General features: G+C 39.1%; 1 protein-coding gene across 1 annotated transcript in view; it reads left to right on the top strand.

Moving 5' to 3' along the window:
- The window catches only part of SHLD2 (shieldin complex subunit 2), a 355,664-nt gene continuing 341,837 nt past the window's right edge, over window positions 1–13,827 (top strand). The window contains exons 1-2 of the mRNA XM_044056504.1: window positions 1–978; window positions 6,384–6,491. Of these exons, the coding sequence (XP_043912439.1) occupies window positions 231–978; window positions 6,384–6,491 (856 nt within the window). The 5' untranslated portion in view covers window positions 1–230. The remainder of the gene's footprint in view (window positions 979–6,383; window positions 6,492–13,827) is intronic.

The following is a 13,827-nucleotide window of genomic DNA, read 5'->3' on the forward strand; positions in this document are numbered from 1 at the left end:
GGTGTTTTGTTCGCCAATCTGTAAATAGCGATACCTGTCCGTCTAAGGGCACTTCAACAGTCAAGAGTCACAGACTATCCTCTGCATGTTATAATGAAGTGCTTTGTGACTCTCTAAGAGAGTATTTGGAGGGCACATTCTCTGCTGAACCACCCAAGTCCAGTCCTCCATGTAGGCCAAGTAAGACATCAAGATCAGAGGTCTCAGCAGAAACTGAGTATCTCTGTGTAATGACTGCAAGCCAGACTGCTGTCCAAATCCAAGGCCAATGTAATGTTCAAGCTCATTCTGCAGAGACTGAAAACAATAAGGAAGTCAGAGATGAGGATGTAACCCTGCACCAAAACAAGGAAACCTTTCCTTCTACCAATTCATTTGAGGGACTTCAAAAGATAGACATAAATTATTTCCCCAAAGATCCTAAAGACTGTGGCACTAGTCATGTAGCAAGTATGACTTTATGCATAGCAAGCAGTATATCGTCTGTTCATGAAGAAATCGGAAACTCTCAAGACTTGTTCAGTACACCAAGTGACCGTTCAGAGAACCACATTCACACTAAGCTGTGCCATGAAAAGTTACGTTGCTGTCATGTCAGTCCATGTAGTAAAAAACCTTACAAAAGAGCAAAGATTTCTAAAGATGCTTCCATGAACCTGTTTAAGAAAGGCTCAAATGTACATGATGACTTTGAGAAAGCTAATAAAACATATCAAGCTTACAGTTCCATTACAAAAACAGAGCTGCTTCAGAGATGCACAGACAGCAATATTAAATACCACATATTGGTCACAGTGATGCATCCTTGCCATGTAAAAGAAATCAAGTTAAAATCTGGACCAAAGGCAGGCTCCCAGGTACCATTAGCAACACTTGTAGTAACTGACCAATCAGGGATTGAAATGAAACTAATTCTATGGAGGGCTGCTGCATTTTGGGCATTGACTGTCTTTCCAGGAGATGTTATCCTAGTAACAGGTGAGTTGTTCTGCTGAGACTAATTCTTAATCAGGTTATTTTCAAGGATAAACTCTTTAGATTTCTTTTTCAGGGTGCAGGGTAGTTAAGGTTAAATTCAGGCTTCTGATCTGCTGAATAACATAGTAACTGTGGTTCATAAATCTATGTTTCCTAAAATGGTACCACTCTTGCAGATAACATTCTAAGAGGTAAAAACAAAGGCCTTAATGCTTCACAACTGAAGTTAAGGCATGTGGGGTAGTGAGTATGTGACTACAGTACATATTATATAATAAGACACAACATTTTAGCTTCCCATTAGGGACTGCCAAGTCTACATTATCTAATTATTCATCATTTTTACACCATATTTTCTTATTCTTTATAAAGTGATAATAGTCATATTTCAGTTCAGTACTAGTTAGAGAAATGCCGCTTAATCATCCCATTTTCAAAATTCATCATGAGTTTATTTACAAGGGAGATGAATAAAATTTGCACTTCTTGACAAAATATGGAGAAACAGAATAGTTAAATGAAATGGTCTTTAAAACTGTACTTGCATCTTGCTGGAAAATAATTCAGGGTGGTTTCATTCCCATGTAACACAAATCCACACAAAGCTTCTAAAAACATTCAAGGCTCAGAGGTATTTCCCTTTAGCAGAATCACAGCATGAGAAGTAACAGTCCTACAGTAATGGAAGATTCCCAGCAGGTTCTTACACTGGTAACCCGAACTCTGCAGGTACAACAGCCTTTATATGACCTTCCTTTGCTGGACAGCAGTTTCATTCTGATAATAATGTCATTTTCCACTTTAATGTACTGGGACCTGCTCTTCAGAAATTCTTCTGGAGTTAGGACTACACATGCATACTGAGCCCACTGAATTCAGGCTTAGAATACAGCTGGCTTTACTCTTCCATGACTTCCTGTTTCCTGCCTGTAACGATTGTAACTGCTGTCAAAAGCATATCCTTCGTTGTACAACTTGGATTCATTCAGGGTTTTCTCTCCTTCCTATTGCACACTCTTAATATTTAAAACTGGCAAAGCAGACACTATATCATGTCTCCATTCCCTCACATTACTTCTAGTGCCTGCAGAAGGGGTAGAAGCATAGGACAGTCCATACACATTCAGATGATGCTGACGTGGGTGGCAATAAAACTGGAATGGAGGTAGTGAGTAGGTCCACATGGCAAGGTTGAAATTACTGTCCACTTGTTTTGTAGAACTATCAAAGGAGGTACATAACTAATAAAATCCTCTGCCCAGTAAATAGTACTTAAGGTTCATAGGTTGGTACTAGGCTATCGACCCTAGGGCCTATACAAGCCTAGCCATAACAATTCCCTGGCAATTTCTAGGGGAGGACATCCATTTATGAGCCAAATACACTATCACAATCACTAAATACCTCTACTCATCATTATCTTAACCTCCGGCTATTACAGCAAAGTGGGTGTTCGTCCCCTTCAACAATTTGTGCCTGTACTGCTCCTAGGCCTACTTCAGAGACATCTGTGAAGAGAAATCTGTCTAAAATGATGAGTTCAGAACATGATGTGGTGTGTCTGTATCTCCAGAAACTTTAAGAGCAACGCCAAGCATGTTGCACCATTGATATATAACAATTGTACTCCCTCTGCTCCTGAAGACATAGCCAACACATTAACAGATAAATTCAGTTCAACTTTCTCACTATCCCTCCAGCGGGTCTATATTAGATAGTCGAACGTTGAAAAGAGTGAACACTCTTACATTGACTCCTAATAACCGAAACCACAAAATGTCGAACATGTGGAACAGCGATTTTTTTTTTCCCAAGGAAAAAAATCGCTTCTCAAAAAATGTCGAACATATGGAACAGCGATTTTTTTTTTTTCCCATGGAAAAAAAATCACTGCTCAAAAAAAAAATAATAAAGTGGGGGGCTTCGGCCCCTACACCCCCCTGATGTAGGGGGCTGTGCCCCCCACAACCCCCCCATATTAAATATACCAACTCTGAGATCGCACCACAATGGAGGAAATGGCAAAGTCCCAGCAATAGCCCAGCGATTTTTTTTTTTTTCCCTGGGAAAAAAAATCGTTGTTCCGGCCGATCGATATTCTGTGGTTTCGGTTATTAGGGTTCAGTGTAAGAGCGTTGGCAATTTTCAACATTCGACATCCTGATATAGACCCCCCTCCAGCTTCCCCTCTGCATGACATCATGTGTGCAGCTCCCCAAAGATCAACTCTGAGCAAGTCCTAAAGGCACAGTCTGAGGCAAATAGCATTAGTTCTGTGGGTCCTGGTAATGTACTGGGGTGCTTCCTTGTCAAGGTGTTGCACTGTCTCACTGACCCACTCCTGAATCTGTTTAGGCTCACTTTCTCATATTATTTCATATCAGAGCTGTAGAGAATAGCTGTGGTCATCTCCCTCTATGTGTGGCCGCACCTCTGATCCTGACAATCAAATAAGGCTTACCACTTCATTTGTAAGTATTGCAGTTTGGCGTAATGGTTGAGGTGTTTACTTCATAGATACAAGGTACAAGATTTAATTCTCACCTTTAAGGAAAATTTGCTAAACTTAAAATGGCCCATAAGGTCAGCTTGCCTAGTACTTGCTTATGAATCTAGGTAAGAAAACGGAATGCCTTATTATGGAATTCATAAACAAAGATAGTAATAGAATGATTATAGTCTCTTGACCCACACTAGTGTGAGTTAGTGAAGCAAATGTCCTGGCTACTTAACCAAGCGAACTTCTTTGAAAAAGTCATCGAGACTTTCGATGAGAGGATATCGGTACACACAGCATACCTTGATCTCACCAAGGCCTTTATTATTGTCCTGTATTCAGGCATTGTAAATAAACTAATTAAACTAAATGTAAATCCTTATGTAACCAACTGGATAGCTGACTGGCTCATAGACAGAACCCATAAAATTAGAATTAGGGACTCAGTCTCCACTAAAAGACTCATATCAGTGGGATGTCATAGAGGTGTGTTCTGTGGCTGCTCCTATAGTTTTTCCTTCTAACATCAAGATTTCTGGATGTCTGTACACTGGGATCTATCATGAACTCTCAAGAATATTCCCAGATCCTGCAAGAGAGAATTATAAATACAAATAAGTGGACCAGGATCATGGTCTAAAGTTAAATATTAAAAGTACAATATCATGTCCTTTGGAAAACATGAGTACCCAAACACTTACCACATAGAAGACATCCCTGTCAAAACAGAAACACAGACACGGATAATTAACTACTCTTTGCCTCTATGATCATTAGAAAATCCTTCTGCCTAGCCCATCTGATTACCAGAGGTATATCTTATAAGGATGATACCTTACTTCTGTAGTCCTCCTTTATCAAGCCCCTGATAGAATATAATGTTCCCTTTGGCATGCACCTAAGTCCTTAGCACTTCCTGAATAAACAAGGACCTGAGTCCTTTTTGGATAGTCACTTCAGCTGTTATTTTTTTCCATTGCCACTTTTATTACCAGACTGCTTCACTTTGAGAAGGTAAAGTCTCCTGTTGTAACGTCTTGGTTCCTTTGTTCTCACTCTTGCACGCTCTTATCATTTCCTTCAGTAATTTGCCATTCATTTTTTTAATTAACAGGCATCAAGTCATAGGTAGATAACATGCATCCAACAACATTCTCACTCCCCTCCTTTATCTTAATTCCTATATGACGTACTTTTGTGTGCAGGTTCTTCATCATTCCCGTTTTCTTTTTTCTTAGTCTCCTGTTCCATATTTGGGACCTCCATTATCATACATTAATTCACCTGCCTAGCATATGTTGATACTTAACTGTTTATGCCCTTTTTTCCTTGCATATTTGGAAGCCTTGAATGATCATGTTCCAGTCGCTTTTCTCAGTTGCTTAAGTCTCTTTAATCCTGCTATATCTTCTCCACTCTCTTCTATTATTGCATGCAGTTTCCATATTTTCTTGTTGGTACACCTAACATTATTTAACATGCCCCTCCACCCCTTCTGTTTAAATATCTTTTTCCTAAGTAATATCCTCATATTTTGCTTGTCTGTCTCAAGGTTCTGACTCTGCTTTCAGTGACATACGCACTTCCCCCATTTCCTCATTGTAAAGGTACACTCATTAAGAATCACAGATTAAAGAACCACTGTTTCTGTTCTGCTGAGGTGAACCCTGTGTCTTGTGTCCCAATACTCTCCTTCTGTGCTAAATTCTTGAACCTATTGTCGTCCCGTTTGCCAGCAGTTCAGCTATTCTGCTTTGTCTTTCTTTGACCTGCTGTCACGCAACACTTCTGAGAATGCTACTGTGCTTTTGCCACCTGTCTGCATCTCTTAGTCAGTACTTTGTTCCTTTTCATTGTCTCCATGCATGTCCCTCACAGTTGTGCCAGTAAGGGCCACAGTGTATAGATATGCCCTACTTTCTACCTCTGCTTTGTTCACCTTTTTGCCCACTTTCTTTAATGTTTTCCCCAACCCTGTCTTTGTCATCAGTAGGCATCTGCTGTCTGCCTTCTAACCCACCACACCACATGGAATTCCTTTTCTACTGGAATCTCTACCCATCACCAAACCATAGGGCAAATATTTCTAACAGTGCCTCTGTGGACTCTACCCCCTACACACTCAGTGCCGCCTTGCCAACTGTTTTTTCCTTAGGCTGTCTGTACTTGTATACCTGCCATTCTGACTCTTCTGCTCTTTGTCTTAGTTGCCTGTATTAGTTCTGCCACTTAGCTTTGGCAGTCCTCTCTCCTTCAATTCCTTCTAAGCATTGCTGTATGCCTGTTCAGTTCTACTACCTGCTCTTTCTTAATAAATAGCTACTGGACAGGAATTATAGTCTTTCTTCTTCTTCTTCTTTCGGCTTTTCCCAGTTAGGGGTCACCACAGCAGATCACCCGTCCGCTCATGATTGGCAGTAGAGTTTTACAGTGTTGAGTTGCCAGCCCGGCGCCCAACCTTCCACAGAAGGCACACACATGCACACACTCATGCCTAGGGCCAATTTAGAGTGTCCAATCCACCTACAGCATGTCTTTTGGATGTGGGAGGAAACCGGAGCACCCAGAGGAAACCCACGCGACCACAGGAGGACGTGCAGACTCCACACAGAAGGCACCCCAGCTGAGAATCGAACCAGAGAACCTCTTGCTGTGAGGCGACAGTGCTAACTGCTGCACCACTGTGGCTGCCCTTCTGGACAGGAATTATAATATACTTGTGAAAACTTTGTACTAAAATTTTGTTTGTTTAAAAAATGTGAGTGGTTTATGATACTGTAACAAGCTTCTTGTGTTTTGTAGAAATGTAATGCATAATTCAGCAATTTTATTTCAGACATACATTCCTTTTAAATTTATATTTTTTTCACCAGCACAATTCCATACCTTTAATCTTTACCTTTTACAGCCGTCACAGTTCATGAAGATAAATGGCATGGAGAAAAAGTTCTACAGACAACATTTGCAAGCAAACTGTTGAACCTAGGATTTTGCTCAACAATTAATCCTCAACAATGTAAGTACAAGATTTTCTTATATGTATAGTCCAGTGTGTTTGTTTATGAACAATATGCATATATACTTTATAGATGTACTACATGACCACATATTTGTATATACATGCATTTGTGCTCTTCTTGACCTTTGCTTATTTTATTTATTAAACTTTTAGTATTCTGAGTATAAGTAGTCTGATTTCTGGTCTTGAATTGTATATATGCTTCATCAATGGAGAAGGTAGCTGTTCTAGCATCCAGTGCGTTGTTCAGTCTGGTCCTCTCTGAACTCTAAATTAAGCTGCAGAAACAAGAGGGTCCTCTGCTCCCTCAGAATTTAGGAGAAAAGAAAGACACCTTCCCTGGGATTCAATAAAGACTACCCTAAGTGTACACTGTTCTGAGTGAAGAGACAACACAGACATAACTCACACCTCCTTCCAGTTAATTTTAGTTTTCCTGTTGATATTCTTTCAGCTTTAAATATTGACAGGGATTCATAACTACATGTACACTTAGTGTAATCTTTCTGAGTGACTACAAAGCAGAAAAAATGAGATAAGAATTTTATTGAATACATGTTGTGTACACTTAGTGTAAACTTGGTGTAGACTTTATTGAATCTGGACCCTTTTCTTTATAACTGTTTGATACATTTGCAACCACCCACAGAATACTAAAGTGCTTTAATCCTTATTAAAAAACAAATGTTCTCTCCTTTTAAACTGTACCAAACTGCTTCCAACAGTTTATGCCACACATGTAATACTGAGCACTTCAGTTCTGACCACAAATGCAGTACTGCTAATGCACTACACTGAAAATCCCTCCCCTTAACATTTTGTGCTCAGGGCAGCTGCCCCCCTTTGCCCCACCCTAGATATGCTATTGTGCAGAGAAGCAGTATTTCACTAGATTAATCACATTTGTAGAAATACTAACTTTTGTTCCATGATGGTGGAAGCCGGTTTGAGCATCTCTACTGGTGCAGTAAATGTTTTATACTCTTTACTGACTCTCCTGAAGCTTTGCATTTTGAACTAATTTCAATTGTGCTTGTTGCATTAATAATATGGGGTGAATTTGTAAATATTTATAATGGCATAATGTAAGGACTACACATTGACTTTACTCAACACATTTCAACTTATTACACAAATCCAAGTTTGTACAACAAAACTTGTATTAAAAAAAGAGTAACACAAGCCAGTCATGTAGCATGCCATGCAGAATGTGGGCAGGCAGACTATATTACATTGCACCGTTTAACACCATACAGCAGGTGTAATCATTCAAGAGTTAATTATTTTTTCTTTCACAAGTGTGAAAAATAGACAATATGGAAGACAAATATCACTATCATATATATATATATATATATATATATATATATATATATATATATATATATATATATATATATATATGTACATATCAGTGAGTAAGAGCAATAAGCTAATCACAGTGTGAGTAATGCTTAAACACTATGCAGTTGTATGTATCATATCACAGTCAGATATGTACTGTTACCATTTGGCAATCCCATTCTGAATGCTGATTGCACATTTGACATCAGTGTATATGCCCTGTGCACAGTGACACAAATAGCTGCTATCTGCTTACTAATCTGAATTGCGTGGTCCAGGGCGGTAGGGAGGGTGGCCTAATGGTTAAGGTGTTTGCCTTGTATGTATCATATCACAGTCAGATATGTACTGTTACCATTTGGCAATCCCATTCTGAATGCTGATTGCACATTTGACATCAGTGTATATGCCCTGTGCACAGTGACACAAATAGCTGCTATCTGCTTACTAATCTGAATTGCGTGGTCCAGGGCGGTAGGGAGGGTGGCCTAATGGTTAAGGTGTTTGCCTTACAAACACAAGGTGCAGGGTTTGAGTCTCACAAGGGATAATTGGCTAGGCTTAAAATGGCTTGCAAGGGCAGTTAGCTTAGTACTAATCTATGAATCTATGAATCTATGTGAGTATAAGAAAATATGTGTGGGTATGTGCACTGTTAATGGGACTTGGCAGTTTTAGTGTGTGTGTGGGGGGGGGGATGAAATGGTGTATTGTGGCAAGTTTTAACAAACTAGAAGGGACTTGATAAGGCAGATTTCATAATACAGTGATATTTTTAAACATTGGCTGTATTACAGCTATTAATGTGTGTACTGGGCATGGTCCCCTGGGAGAATTTATGAAAATCTAAAATAAAGTGTCTTTTCTTTGTCATTGTTTGGTTAGCTTGCTACCGTGACTATATCTAAACTACTGCCAGCAAACCAAAAATAGTATCAGTTAACAGGCTACTGGTTGGCTTGAGACTGGGTGGTTCTGTACATACATCTTGGTGGACAATCCTGATATACTACTCAGAATTCAACTGGGGAATAGATGTCTGCTCCCCAAGTTGTATAGAGCAACTTATCTTACTGCACTTTTCAGCTGAGTGGCTGGCCCTACAGTTACAAAGCTGAAAGGGGGCAATCATCTTCATCAGTTGTATGGCTGTCTTCCATCCTTCTAGCTAACCAGGAAGATTTATCAAGCTAGAAGTCACTTAATCAGTAAAACTATATTTCCTAATATAGTAATGTTGTAATCCAATTAAAAATTCCCCATTAACTCTGAATTACAGATATTTCTTCATATGCACTGGATTATTGCCAAATGTAAAGCATATACAGCAATATATTCCAAGTATGGTGTTCTGTAATCAGCATATATTAAATGCAGAATGTATATCGGGTGTCTGTCTTTTACTTGATCGAGGTTTAGCTGCTCATGGCTCATTTGCCTGTAAGCGAATGCTGCTCTTTGTATTCAAGTGCAAGAAACATTAATATTTTCAATATTTGTACTCTATTTATAAGTATACTTTTTCCAAGCTGTGCAACCTTGTAGGTAGCATACTTATAGCCCTGGGGTGTGAGGGCAGAGCCCCCATGTTGGTGGCTGCAGGGGGGGGAAAGCCCCACTGCAAAAAGTAAATTTGTTTGTAAACTTCCTCCCAGTCATGGATATTCCTTGAGTTGAGTGAATGGCAGTGAGTTATTTTACTCAAGCAATTTGTCTTTTGAGCTAGTAAAATTGATCTATGGCAGGTGTGTCAATATCTGTCCCCCAGCAGTGACTCGGCAGTGTAGACTGGTGTGCCTTGCACAGTATTGGGTGGTGGGATTCATTTCTTTTTAATAAACTGTGTAAACATTATACTATAGTGCTTTAATTCTGAATTTTCTTAATCTGTCCTTTAACAGAACATTTCTGGAAGAAGACAGTGGCTTTACAAATTTAATAACTTAATTTCCTCAATTTGATAACTCAGCATATTGGTGAATAATTTTACCTTGAAGAGGATCTCCTTCCATCGTACTTAAATGCAGACTGTTCCATGCCTATATTTATTTGTTGAGAAATCAGACCCTTACTTATTTCATATTGACCCCAAATTAATTTGCTTTTAATTTAAGCACAGACTAAAAAATAAATATAATGTGCTGTTTAATTAGTAAATGTTTATCTGAAATGCAAAGGGGCAAAGCTGATTTCTTTTTAGGGTAAGGTTCTGACTGTGAAAGAAATGTTACCAGATCAGCTAAGTTAGTAATGTAATGCATTAAAATCACTATGACATTTGTGCCACTGTACATGTGTGCTCAGTGTTTTGTTACCCACAGTCATTTATTGTCCTCTGAGGCAAGTAACACAAAAAATGTATTCAAGACTTTGCCATGATCAGACTGCTAATGCGGATCAAATATTTATGCCAGCTTTGTAAAATAAACCAGGATAGTGGCAAAGCACATAATGCTTCATAAATATATGATAGCCACATAGAATAATAGACCTCATTTTATTTTGTATTCATTTTAACTAAGTGAACTGGTCCTTCATGGACCCTTTTTAGCCATTATCTTGGCCACAAGGGCAATTACCACCTATCCCCTCTTACTCTACCATTATACTTTCCAAGTGCACCTTTCATTTGTGACACCCATTCCCTAAGCCTCCCCAAACAGCTATCATACAAACACTCCTGTTTCTATTTACCTGTTTCCCAACTTCCATCTAACATTTAGCATCATTCCCAACAGCCTTTCTCCCTCCCAGACTAACGTGCACTATATCCCTTACTACTCAGACCCTTCCCCAGCAGTACCTATCTACTATTCTACATTTCAGTTTCTACTTTCCCCATATAAATTCACACTACTTTGTATCTTTACTACATTCTTGTACTCTATTTTTTCAAGTCCCTCTGTTTTTTACATTTCAGAAATCCATTTCTCCTTCAATAACTATTATAGGTTCAATGGTTCATAGGTTGGTACTAGGCTATCGGCCCTAGGGCCTATACAAGCCTAGCCATAACAATTCCCTGGCTATTTCTTCTCACAGTATTTACTTCCCTGGACCCCTGTCTAGCAAGGCAACTGACGTGATCCCTGGGGTGAATTTCCTATCTCCCATCCAATCGTCAAGGTTCCTTTTGAAGAGGGCCAAAGAGGCGCTCTGCTTGACATGTATGGGCAGTCTGTTCCAGAGTCTGGGGAGTCCCTGGGTCAGGAACCTATCCCTCCAGCATGTTTTGTTCATTGTGATGACAAGATTTAGATCCCTGGAGCGTGTCTCTCTGAGGGATCCCTCAAAGTGTAGCATGTCCAACAGCTCTGGGTTTGACATGGCCTTGTATGTTAAGCAGAGATCGCCTCTGAGTAGATGATATGCGACAGAGTTTAGGTGGAGTTTTTTTAGATGGTCAGCATAGGGCATCTGTTTTAGGCCTATGATTCTTTTAGTGAGGTATTTCTGCGGCCTTTCCAGTTGTTGCAGATGTCTTGAGAGGTACATACCAAACGGGGCATTGTATTCTATAATGAGTCTAATGAGGGATGAGTACAGTGCGACAATGACCTCCTTTTTTCTGGATGAAAAGTCCTTAGTGATGAGGTCTGCCACATAGAAGGATTTCCTGACTGTTGTGATGATGTGGTTATCGAAGGTGAGACCACTGTCCCCCTGTGTCCCTAAGTCTCTTATCACACTTTCGGTGTTTAGTGTACTGCCACCTATGTGGTAATTCACAGGTAAATGTTTTTCCCCAAAGGGGATAACTATACATTTCTTGGCACTGAGCTTGAGCCCATGGCTCTGGCACCAAGCATCTGTTTCTGTAAGGCCCTTTTGTTAGAATATCCACATCATTTGGGGATTCAATAATGGCTCCCAGTTTGCAGTCATCGGCAAACTTTGTTAGTCAGAGTCCCTTAGTGTTGGCCTGTACTTCAGAGAAGTAGGTGCCAAACAAGAGCAGTCCTCTTCTGCCACTTCTGCTTGTACACCTGACTTCCTACCAATATCCACTACCCTTAATTCCAACAAAACTCTTACAACTCTTTCCTGCAAGCAAAATGCTTCTAAACCTCATCTCTCAATCACACCCTATCTGTATCAGCACTTAATTGTACTTTAACAGCAGGATATTTATCCAAGTTGGTAGCCATTTACTCACAAGCTGAGTATTAAACATAAATCAACCAAAAATGCCTCCTGTACCTGTACCATCATATCTACATAATCATCCACCCAAACCCAGGCCTATCTCTGCATATACAGACAAGCATATTCCCATCAGCTCCTTTATCTCAAAAAAATTAAACAGTCAAAAAAAGTCACAATCATGGGTATATACATACCCCGAGGTAACGATGCTAAAACGTAAAGGTATTCCCTGTTTGGCCTCCTCAAAAATCACTCTTGAAACTATAATATTGTGTGATGTTAATATACATTGGCAAACTGTACAATCTGAAAATTCACCCAATAATATAAATCTGTACAAGTTTATCTAATGACCGCACTTACTAAATATAACAAAGTCACAGCCAGGGACTCCACCCTTGATTGGATACCAACATCCTTTCCACATAAAATATCATCCCATGGAATTGTGTCAGCCTTACCAATCTACAGTACAAGGTACCAAAGCAACAACCCCAAAACACATCATTACAACCTAGTAAGAAAACTTACTATTTTCATGAAGGCACTTATTAATACACTACACCTCCTTAACTAGAAGTCACTAAAGACTCTCACAATAGATGACCCTGTCTCTGAATTCAACAAAATATATCTAAGTGTTCTAAACACACTGTCTACCATCAGAATAAAAAGAATCAAAGCCAGCCCTACCCCATGGCTGTCCTTCCCAACTAAACAAGTCATGAGACAAAGTATAGAAGGTCTGGACAAACATTAAAATAGTTTCTGCTATACTAGCATATAGACAACTAAGAAAACTGAACAAAACAACTTATCAATAAAGATTATAAAACCTACTACTCAGCTGATCAAAACATACATACTAATACTCCAAAACTGTTCTTGTCTTTAACCAATAAATGGTCAAATCCAGGACAAGCTACACAGCCAACACCAAACACACACAGAAACAAAATGATACCATAGACAACCAGTTCAATACCCACTTTATACAGACAATACGGTCATTAACTAACCAGGTGATGACTAATCAAGCTCTTGAGGTCCCTACTCAATCAAATAGTCTCAATCAACATTTCTCCCTCCAACTAGTCCCCACAGATACCATCAAAAATATGTCTAAAAATGGAAGCCTACTGCAACTGCCCCTGACAATTTTCCTAGCGAATATCTTCAAATAGTAGCTGATAGTACTGCATATCCATTTCAATTCTGATAAATAGATCTGTACATGAAATTAAAGTCCCCTTGCTGTGGAAAAGAAACATTCATTATTCCCCCTGCACAAGGGTGGAATTAATACAGATCTTTCAAACTGTAGGCCAATTGCCATTTTACCTTCCCTATCAAAAATACTAAAAAAAAATGTATCCATAAGCAACATATCAACTGTCTAATAGATAACCAGCTTCTGCCTTCAACCCAGCACACCCTGCTCACAGCACAAATACTGCTTTGCTAAATTTTGTTAATAATGTCGACAGTTAAAGAAATACCAGAAGCCTGTTCTCCACCATCTTCCTAGACTTATCAAAACCTTTTGTTACTGTCTCCCATGAAAAACTCATATAAACTCTCATCCATGTTTTCTGTTTAAGCTGGTTGTGTTGTGATGTCATGTTGTATGATTAGATGTTGTTTCCACATCAGACCAAGTTAACTGTGAGTACTACAGAAATTACATAGTGTGAAGCATGTCAATTAGTAATGTGTAAACATTCACATAAAGTGTCTGATACATTATGAGGTGTTTTCTAATTACTTTTATGAGTTAAAATAAATTTATTACCATATAATGCTTTTTTCTGTACAAAAGTCTGAGTCCATCAGTACCAGATGC

This window comes from Protopterus annectens, chromosome 14.part0, assembly GCF_019279795.1.
Source record: "Protopterus annectens isolate FY-2018-M chromosome 14.part0, PAN1.0, whole genome shotgun sequence".
Lineage (NCBI taxonomy): Eukaryota > Metazoa > Chordata > Ceratodontiformes > Protopteridae > Protopterus > Protopterus annectens.